Genomic DNA, 11,187 nt, shown 5'->3' with positions numbered 1-11,187 from the left:
TCTTTTAGGTAATCATTAAAACAACATTTTGTTTTATATTATATTGTTTAATTGGTGTACATGGTTATGCGATACAATAATATTTATCAATTGTTAATTCATTAAATTATGGCACTTAACATAAATATCTTTAAATTAAATAATATATAATTATGTTGTATGACAGATGTCTTATCGAAACACAAAATGATTTTTCGAGGTGAACTTAAATAATTATTCGGAATTTTTATCTCAGTCGTTCGTTGACGTTCGTATAAAACGAAGTCTCTTTTTTATTTTATTTTTTTCTTAAGAAAATAAAATCTTTAACTCAAAGTCCAACTTATTGATCCCAATCGTAAAATTATAAATATCTTTACACACATAATAAAATAACTTAACGTTTGTACCAGAAGAGGACAACTCACCACTACAGCCCTTGCATCGTCCCGGTGAACGAGCGCGCAGGAATTACAATGTCGTTTTATAATAAAAATAACTGGTCAACATCGTTCGACAATACAAATACTTGATAAAAACTTACGACTAACAAACTTTCTAAGGTTCGGTTACATGCGCTACTCTCAAGCGATTCAAGCTATCGAAGCGAACCGCCTTCCTGTCTCACTTCAACGATGCAATACGTGAATATTTTAAGGCATGTCGATTTGACTATACATCTAAACTGATATAATACGTTCTCGATATATTATTATTAATTAAATTATTTGTGGAAGCATCCGGTAATGCAATGTTAAGTAGACGACACGATGAATACTCGACTGATGCAACAAGCGAACTCTCACAACACGTAACACTATATAACTTTATTACATACAAAAGGCCACATCACATCATTCAGTCACAAAGCGCGAATAAAATAACACTTCAATGATACCTATTTTACAAACAAAATTCATGATTTACACAATACTTATGCATGATTCCGCTGAACTACGATCAACATTCTTATGCTAGTTATTGTATAATTATATCTATAGTACAGTCCTAATTGTCAACATACGTCCACCTTCACTGAGATTTACCGTACCGAAGAGCCTCTAAGTCTTTGTTCTTTGAACGTAGTTGGCAAGTTCCAAACATCACACTGGCCGGAGAAAGACGCCGTTTTATTCTATTAACATTGTTCTACTAGTACTACTTCACCAATTTTGTGACTCGATAGCACGACGGACTACGAGAGGAACTGTTTCGTGCATTCAAAAGGTTTGTTACAATTTTGACCTTTAATTTCCCTAATAATTAATATTTATAGAACACTATTTACATTTTACTACACATCGAATATTTTGAATACTGAACGTCAATCCGCGTATATAATAATGAAATTACATTGAGTATTTTATGTTAAATATAATATCCAATAAAATCTTCCACCTCCTTCCACCTTGAGCAATACACATACCAAAAATATCGATTTGTCCGTTTTCAGGTTTAAAGCAGTGATATGACGCTTACATCACATTGTGGTAAAGTTAGATAACTACAACCTGTATATTTGAAGCATACAATTTTAAAACCTCTATGAACGTTAAATAGGATAGTCGCTAATAGTGATGTGCGTTTGACCGCAGAATGATACAACAATACTTTTCCGTAGCCAAACTAAGAGCGGGACTATTGCATATGCATTTGTAACGGGACTTTTCCATATGCAAACGCTTTAGCATTGTGCTGGCGTGGGAAGTGATAGCAGGAGAGGCGCATGCGATTAGTTGTGTACGAAGTTACGCACCAACACGTTAAACGTTTGAAACATAGTAGGCGATGTCCCTGTAAATAAGACGCTGAGGAAAGGATTTTGGCGAAGGCCATGCAGTTAGTTACATAAAAAGTTAGGCGCCCTAAACTCCTTTAAAATCCGTAAAAATCTTCGAAGGTTTAGCCACGTATCGGTTAGGGAAGGGCTCCATGCAGGAAAGGCCGCATGCAGTTAGTAACCACATTGAGTTAATCGAGTCTGTGGCGACCTCATATCGTAACCAGTCTTTGCACAATACACGACTATCGGTAACAAGTTTAATCATTACATTGTACTATAATTTTAACACATATCCCTTTAAACGTTTCAATAATTTTGGTAATACATTATATACAGGCTTAGATATCGTTAAATACCGATAAGTACTAATAACGTTATAATATAGTATCGTTATACTTTAGACATCAAATTCCATCCAAATTATCTAAAAATTAATATCGGGCGTCTTTCTCTCGGCATCGATCATTTGATTTTAGCGCATGAGTTAGCCTTAAAAGAATGAGATTTTCTCCCTAGACTAAAAAGTAAATAATTATGTTAGATATCACATCCCATTGTTGAATATATTTACTGTTACGACACAATATTAGATTCTAAATGCGATAGTATAACCCCATGCTCAGTAAATATTTCCACAATTTGTGTTCCTTACAATAATTTATGTACAGTCTAAGACAATTTTCGTGCCTTACAACATAAGACTAGATTTTTCTACAGAATTAGAAATACATGATTTTTTAAGTGATGTCAATCCGGGTCGTTGACTGGGGATTACTGGAGACGTTTATCTACATACTAACAGAATATGTTTAGTTTTTTAGAGAAAATAAATAAGCCTTGTTTTTGTTTAAAAATGAAACCAAGTGTAAATTAAGTAAGAGATTCTATAAGTTATGGTTATTTTAAGGAGTTTAGTAATTTTAGAATTTATGTAGGTAATAATACTAGATTATATTTCAGGTCAGCCGCAGGAATCCCCGATCAAAGACCAATGTACAATAATATATTAGGGAAAGTGTAAAACATTGCTCAGTTGGGTAACATAAAAATTAAATTAACTCTTACTTAAACGTCGAAGATAAGATGATCAGATGCACTATATATACAGAGTTCATTAACAGCACTTATCCCATCCACACGTTTCATTCTCGACACCTCAATCCGTTTTCAAATAGTTCCAGACTAACAAATGTTCCTTTATAAACTAACGCACTGATCGCTTCGGTCTCTATCACTCAACAATTGTCTCTACCTTCTAGTGCGGACTGGCTTAAACACTGCACGTGTAGGCTAGAACTACATTTAATCCACGCATTTGAAATCTTGCACATGAAAGTATAGTTACATGTTAGGTATGTCTGTAATTGTAAAGATTTAATTCCTATACGTGTAGCGTACACAAAATAAAAATTAAAATAGGAAGAAATTAAGAAAAAAAGCAAGTAAAGTAAAACTATTAAAAATCAACGAAATACCTCTCAATGAGATGTAAAAATAATAATCATATTATTTAAAATTTATCATATAAGTAATATCATATTCGACAAATATACTTAGAAACTTGTTTTTTCTGTTGTATTTATTCTCCAATAAATAACTTTTACTTTGTGTTCTCAGCTCGAAATTAAATCTCTTTCAATTAAATCTCTTTCAAACTCGAACATGTATCCATTTACGTATAAGATTTCAAATACCCGCATGTACGTACGCACGTAGTACGTTCGCACGTAGTACCGGTAATGCGTACGTTAACGTAACGTAGTTCTCGCCTCGTCACCATAGCGCAAGGGCCGCCAGTGCGGCCGCCAGTCGCGCTAGGGCTGCCAGTATCAGAAGTCCTCGAGCACGGCGTCGCGGGGCACCAGGCCCTTCTGTTCGCCCCGACAGCACAGTAGGTACTGGTCGTCTACCTCCAGGATGAGTCGTAAGCGCTCACCCTCGTTGAAAGCTAGGTGCCCCGAGTCGGAAGGCAAGCGGTGCCACAATGTTCTGACGTACCTGAAATGTGTAAATATGTTTATAATTATTTAAATTCAATAGAGAAGAAAAATTTGTTGCTATATCACACAGGCATTTTATGTCGTTCTTCAGATAAATAATATTTTGAAATACATTCTGTATACGGTAGAACATAAAGAAAATGACGGCAAACTTTGCCTATCTGTTCGCAAATTATTAATGTCGCTATACATACAAAACTGTTATAATAGTATTATACCAGTAGTAGTTTCTACTTTATAACAGTAGTTTTAAACACGGTTTGACGCGGATATGCTCAGAGCTAATCACATTACAGACTGTCCTTAGATAGGGAGTCTTATTTTATCTAGGGTTGATTTTGAATATCCATGGGCGACAATTACCTTTATCGAGAAGACTGCATGTTTGTTTATCGCTTCAATATTTTAAAAATATTTTCCCATCTTTAAACCTACTATAAAAAAAAGTATACATATCCCATCTGTTCTTGTGCTGTGTGTGGTACTCGTATGTATGCATACTCGTTTGCCAACATTATAAAATGAGAATCACAAAAGATTGTAACATCTTTAAATCTACATTAATTTAATCTTTTTATCTTTAAATCATCTATTTATCTTTAAAACTACTTCAATGCTAAACGTCCATAACCCTCCTGTTTTTGGGCAGCTTGTGGTGCGCATGCATACTTGTATGCCACTTCAATATCATTGAAATTAAAACATTTTGTTTCATCTTTAAATTTACATTTATTTGAGGTGTCCTCTTACTGTTGGCTCTCTGACTACACCTGCGCGCAACAACTTCAGGCGGGTTACTACCATCTCTTAAAACAAGATTATTTTAATCATACATTGAAATTTCGTACCACGATCTCGTTAAAGTAAGATTGTTTAAACAATATTAAAACAAGCGGTTTTGTGTGAAATCATTCATTCTTTTGTACCGAATTCGTACCATGAAGTGGCACAAAATATCATAATTTAATGTTGTACTTATGTCAAATTTTGCAATGACGATTAACGTCAAACGTTCCTTTGCACTGGATAATAGTGTTACACTTGAATAACGTTTTAAAATATATTCAACCAAAAATAATTGTACACGAAATTTAACTTTTTAAGCAAAATATGTCAATTCCAGTTACTTTTTTACAACTAGTACTCGAAAACTGGATAAGGGTGTCTTAATATTTACTTAATTTAATTAATAATAATAATATGTACTTATACGAGTATGTCAAACAAAATTAAGTAAGTAAGTCTGTATAACTGCGTATGACGGAACACAATCTAGACTATGGTGCGAAAGAAACGACTCTAGTGTTGATGTCTCGTTTTCTCTTGGATAAGGAATAGACAAATTATTCATTATTTTACATCACTCGGCAGGAATAGAACAATATTGTTTTAAGGAGCTCGTGGTACGAATCAAAATAATGTTGATGTAATATTGAAATAAAACATTCCGGAACTATGACGGTTTTTAAAAGATGGTGGTAGGCCCCCAGAGCGGACTAGACGTTTGACGCGGACTATACTAATGTAAAGTGTCAATAGCCCACCTGTTCTTGTGCTGCGTGTGGTACGCACGCATACTCGTTTGCCAAATGAACATTATAAAAAACAGAATTGCAAATGATTTGCCAGCATAGGATTAAAGTAAAATGCGCATAGCCCACCTGTTCTTGTGCTGCGCGTGTTGCGCGTGGTGCGCGTGCGGGCGCGCGGCGGAGGAGGAGGCGGCGCGGCGCGGCGCGGCGGGCGGCGGCGCGCGCCCGTACGGCAGCGACGACGGCCGCGGCGCGCCGCCGCCGCCCTCCACGCGGTCCACGCGGGACGTTCTGCGCACACGACACTTGTTACTGACTGCTGGTGGTTGTTATGGGAGTGTGCGAGTAGAGGGGATTAGGGGTCTGGACTGGAAACTAGCTGACTTTTAATATTATCGACTTCGACTACGCTAGACGTACGTATCACTGACTGCTGGTGATTATTATCATGAGAGTGTACAAGAAGAGAACCCCCTCCGGGTTAGGGGACTGGACCATACGGCTAGTACAACTGAAGAAAAAAATTAGAAACTAGCGTTCTTTTATCGATTTCAACTACACCGCTGTTTTTAGAAACTTTTAATAAAACGATATAATGCCTATGTTTATTTATCCTCTGGGTCTGGGTCTGGGTCTAGTAAAACGCGAGAACAAATGCAAAAACTAGCGGAATTTTAGTATCACAGACATTAACTATGCCACTGTTTTTGGTACCCCCTCCCCTGACTTAACAAAACTATATCATACTCTCACGAGCATAATTTAGCTAGCTTTGTATAATCACTTATCATCATGATTTTATTTATTATCTCCTGTCGCAAATGAATATAACGCTCTCAAAAAATAATAAGGATTAAGCTATGATCCATCTAAAAGTCAAATACAATTCGGTAGAGTTTACAAGTTTACAAATGATTGAGAATATGACGTGTGACTCAATTATATTAGGCTTTCCTCCTAAATATGTAGCACAGTATTTGTACTCTACTTCCACAAATCACAAATAGATTTGGCTCCTTTCTGATTTTAAATAGTAAATACTATTTCGATAGCTACACTCATCTCGATTCATATTAATTGTAATTTCTTTTAATTTTTATTTATCCAATACTATAGACCTGGATTTAAATTGAAGTCGGCAAGAATTATGAACTTCAGTGCACTTTATTTAAAGATGTTCAAGAGTCTTTAATGCCCTCCAGTATCTGTTCTTTAAACTTTACAAGTGATTTATGGTCATGCGCTGTTTATAGCCTGTTATCGTATTTCACTAAAGGAATTTGGTTCAATATCCGAAAATACCTACTACATTTATGGTATTTATAACTAAAGCTGGATTGCTTGTACAATTTGAAATAAGTTTTTTTAATACTTTAACTTTCTGAAATTAAAAATAACAGACATTTTTTCTCCGACTTTTAAAGCACTACAACCCACTTACAATTGATCTGGGAATTATCATTTAAACCATAGTACTAAACATATTCGTATAAATTAAGGCAGCTTTCTCTTTTAGAAAGATTCCATTAAATCTTTTTCCATAACTTCATAAGGTACATCTAAGTTGAACCTGCTATTTTTCATCTATTTAGAAGCATAGTCTCTTTGTAAAGTTTTGTCCTAGATCTCTTTTGTACCTTTTGTTCAATATATTCGGCCGCTGGTCGTATTTTGTACGGCTTTCTATTTTGTACAATTGAATGCCAAAAATCTTACTTCTCTTATATGTCGACAAAACCATTCCCATTTGAAACCCATTTATGAATGGAAAGGACCCGTCTTTTTATGTAAATTCGCAAGCTATATTTTTCGTACAAAAATGTAGTCTTATGTAAAGTTTCATGAGGAACTGAATCACTGCCATAAATATAGCATATAAAACAACAGAAAAATAACTTTTATAGAATTTTTTTTTACCAAACAAATAATAAATTATGGTGTTGGTAATGACCTGCAAGTATTAGTTACAATTATAATTACCTATCTTCATACTTTTAAACCAATACATTACCTATACCATATTTAAATTAAGCCGTTAAAGTGCTCATAACTAGAATTAAGCATGCCGTTAACCATGTTACTATATTAATACCCAATCACCAAATAACATTAGTATGTTAGTACATGTTAGTTCCAATTTCCCGTCTAATTTATACATACGGAGATTTCTTAGCATTGCACGTGATTTTAGCAGCAACATTTGTGTTTGAGAGCCGCGGTTTTTCCGGGGCGGGTTTCCTCGTTGGCTTCTCGGGTATGACTCTGAAGTAATGCGTGCATATATGTTGTATGCCAGTACACATATTATAACAAATATAAAGCCCTAGCAATAGAAACGTATAGAAAATTTATAGAAGTTGATACATAAATATCTAGAATGAAGATTTTAGATGTACTAGGATCTGATATAGAAATTTTAAGATTTGCAGAGTAAATAGATAAATGTATTATTTTTTTATCTAAGATGATGTAGAATGATGAAGAATGGGCAAATAATTAATAATAAATTTTTGACAACAGATTCTAGTACATGTATAATACCGAATACCCACACAAAAGTGTTGATAGACCCTCACCTTAAATATAAAAGCATTTAAAATATAGCATAGCGCGATTTACGAGTATACTCGTATTAATTCGTCGACATTTTGAGATTTTTATAAGACATGTATATGTACCTAAAATACTAATAAAATTTCTTACCTGTTGGCAGGCTGCGGTGGTTTCTTATTAGTGGCGGTAGACCTTGCAGCAGCACGGTTTGTGGCCGTAGCGGACGTCGGGGAGTTACCCTTCCGAACCGGTACGGGAATGCCCCTATAAACAACAAATACTAAATAGCAGCATATTCCTGAAATACATACTTAACAGTTATTGACTGTCAAGTGTATTCTTAATACAATTTAGTAATATTTTGATACAGGGTATTGGTAAAATTAGTCTCGTTTATCAATATCCTAACTATATTGTAGAATGAATTTGAAGACTTGTAAATATTTCTAAAATAATTATAAAATCACTGTTTTTTTTACTGTTCGTAATATCTATAATTTTTACATATTCACATCTCAAATTAGATACTCATACATGAGTGATAAGTGAATAGTTAATGTTATGAAAATTCGAAGTTAAATCAGCTTCGAGGATGTACTTGTAGCAATCTTCAAACCCAAGTTAAAAATAATTCTACATTAACTAAGATTATAAACAGCTCCTCTATATTCATAACTCGTTGCGTTCGACATATTTTGAAATATTAGTCCAATGGGCTGTAATAGTACCGATAGATTGCGTGATATAAATAGGCTGTTACAAAATTGAACCTCCGTAAATTGATGCCTTGCCCCGAGGGAATCTATTGCTTATGTAGGTTATAATGCGATTTCATTTATTTTATGACACATAAATCAAAATAAGTATTAAAGTACCCATTGTGCTCAATTCGACAGAATAGTTTTCTGTGCACAATAGAGTAAGGCTGGTAGAGATAATTGAAGTAGGCCCCAGAAATTCCCATATGCGGATTATTGCGAATAGACTCGTACCTAATATAACATTATTATGTGGACTGTACGTCTATACTAATATTATAAAGAGGAAAACTTTGTTTGTTTGTAATGAATAGGCCCAAAAAATACTGGAGCGATTTTAAAAATTCTTTCACCATTCGAAAGCTACATTATCCACGAGTAACATAGGGTATATCTTATATGAAATATATTTGATTAATAGATTTTGAGGCGGTACAAAATTTGCCGGGTCAGCTAGTCTTATATAAAGGTAAAAGGAGTATCAAAAACAAAGTAGTTTTTTAATATTATTAATTTTTAATATTATTAATTAATACTATTAATAGCGCCACATGCCAAACGGTACGAATTTATAATAGAAGTCGAGAATTCAAAGGGTTTTAAAGAAAATTTTAACTGTGTATTATAAATATATTTCACGACTCTATTGCACCGAATGTAAACAAATTTGCTTATAATATAGCCGTTGTACATTTGCTAATCTCTACGGTTAAAGGTAAGAAATAGCATCACTTTCAAATAAACAAGACACAGTTTTGTTAAATAGCGTTTCACCATTGGAAAGGTAGGTCATTTCTATTTTGAGTAAAGACAACAAAGCATAGCTAACGCATTTTTTTCGAGTTTCCGCGATTGCCAGACGACTTTTACGAAATTGTAGACGAGTCTATTTACATCGTGAAAATGAACTTTCATTCTAGAAATGTGTCCTGAAATCTCTCAAGTTTAAAAACATTTTAAAAGGTAGCATCACACTCTAGCGACGAAGTTCAGTGTCGTTTATAATATCTTAAGTACTTCTATGTACCTCCATGAGCTATCTTTTATAACTTAAAATCGAATATTTTAATAGGCAAAAGGTTGTTAACTTCATACCTCAAGTCAGTCAGTTCTTATTGGCAAAATATATAATTTAACAGTATTGTCAATTTTAAACACTGTGCGGTACGCGATTTAATGATAGATGATTTAAAAGATGAATGATTATTTAAAATAGTATAACATACCCATTTCTTCATAACAGCAGTGTTACGCGCTGCTGTGTTCTGGTTTGAAGTGTGCGGTACGGGAGACGTACTTTTCGAGGCGTCCAGCTTAGACAGGAGTAGCGGCGCATCTGTGGCCGACCTCAGGTAGGAATATCTAATCCTGTCTGGGGTTGATTACAGATTTCCATGGGCGGTAGTAACCACTTACCATCAGGATTGCATAGTCGTCTGCTACTCCTCAATTATAATATATATAAAAACATAATGAAACAATATTAAAATTAAACCAACTAACAATTTAGTGGGTGGTAAATAATAAACTGTACACCAACCTGTGCGTGTTCTTAGCGGGCGAGGTGATGGCGGGCGCGTGCGGGCGCACGGGCGACGACACCGGCCGCGGGATCTTCGAGCCGCGCGCCGCTGCCGGAGACGTCTCTCCTGGTAAGTCACAGTGCATTTATTTAATACTTACGATTTTACGAGTATCTACGTGACAGTCTTGATAAAATATTGTATATGCATAAAATCAGATAGAGTTAGAAAAATGTTACAAACACAAAAACTCGGCTGCTTAAAATATTGCCTATTTCACTATCATCATTTAGACTAATCTAACAACACGTCATATTATGTTAATATCTGTCAAGTAATTTGACCTATAGGGCCATAGGGCATGCCAAATCATAAGAGATACATATGCGCTCCACAAAAGTAACTCTCCGCAGTCGGGTAAAAAATCGATAAAGTATGTATGCAAATATTCGGAAATGGTTGAATAGACTTTGATGATGTGAAGTTATAAATCGGGTGTCAAAGAGCTTCTTAGTAAAATTAAGAAGAAACGAAAAATATGTTTACTTTTTTGGAAAATTTATAATTGGAAAGTTGATAATTTATTATTTGTACAAATTTCATGTCTTACACTTGCATGGTACAAAAATGCAACTGCCCAAATTGATGCTCTTATATTGCTGACATATCATTTCACAGCGTTGAGAATGCCGGCATCACAGAGCGCTACATTCAAAAATAAGTCTACACAAATATTTGTTCCATAGACTTCCAGAAAATGCCGCCGCACTATCGCGTCAATTAAAACTTGTAGTTATAATATACATACAGTCAGTATCTATAAAACCTTGTTAACTGATAAACATGAACGAGTATTATTTTAACATTATGTAGATTATCAAAAATATGTACGTATTGTACATACCTATAACCAATTTAATACTTAAAGAAAATGACCACAAAAATGTGACTAAAATGATGATTCCGCGTGTTTCTAATTCTTCTGGTATTAAAATTAGTTGGCGCGCAAGTGTTTAAACTATTAAACAACGAGCTCTATTTTATTATACGACATGTCTA

General features: G+C 34.5%; 1 protein-coding gene across 8 annotated transcripts in view; it reads right to left on the bottom strand.

The window, feature by feature from the left end:
- Positions 1–3,400: 3,400 nt before the first annotated feature.
- Positions 3,401–11,187, bottom strand: part of LOC140742228 (uncharacterized) — an 81,469-nt gene continuing 73,682 nt past the window's right edge. For 6 of the 8 annotated variants that reach the window (XM_073073063.1, XM_073073062.1, XM_073073065.1 and 3 more), the window contains 5 exons: positions 10,146–10,254; positions 7,998–8,111; positions 7,455–7,556; positions 5,424–5,585; positions 3,401–3,760 (listed from right to left, as the gene is read on the bottom strand). In XM_073073063.1, coding sequence (XP_072929164.1) covers positions 3,592–3,760; positions 5,424–5,585; positions 7,455–7,556; positions 7,998–8,111; positions 10,146–10,254 — 656 coding nt within the window. In that variant the 3' untranslated portion in view covers positions 3,401–3,591. The remainder of the gene's footprint in view (positions 3,761–5,423; positions 5,586–7,454; positions 7,557–7,997; positions 8,112–10,145; positions 10,255–11,187) is intronic. The other 2 variants (XM_073073064.1, XM_073073068.1) reach the window with 1 other exon arrangement.

Source organism: Epargyreus clarus, unplaced genomic scaffold, assembly GCF_041222505.1.
Source record: "Epargyreus clarus isolate Ecla_fem2 unplaced genomic scaffold, WU_Ecla_fem_2.2 ptg000005l, whole genome shotgun sequence".
Classification (NCBI taxonomy): Eukaryota; Metazoa; Arthropoda; class Insecta; order Lepidoptera; family Hesperiidae; genus Epargyreus; species Epargyreus clarus.
The sequence above is the reverse complement of the archived record's forward strand: the minus strand, read 5'-3'. Positions and strand labels throughout refer to the sequence as shown.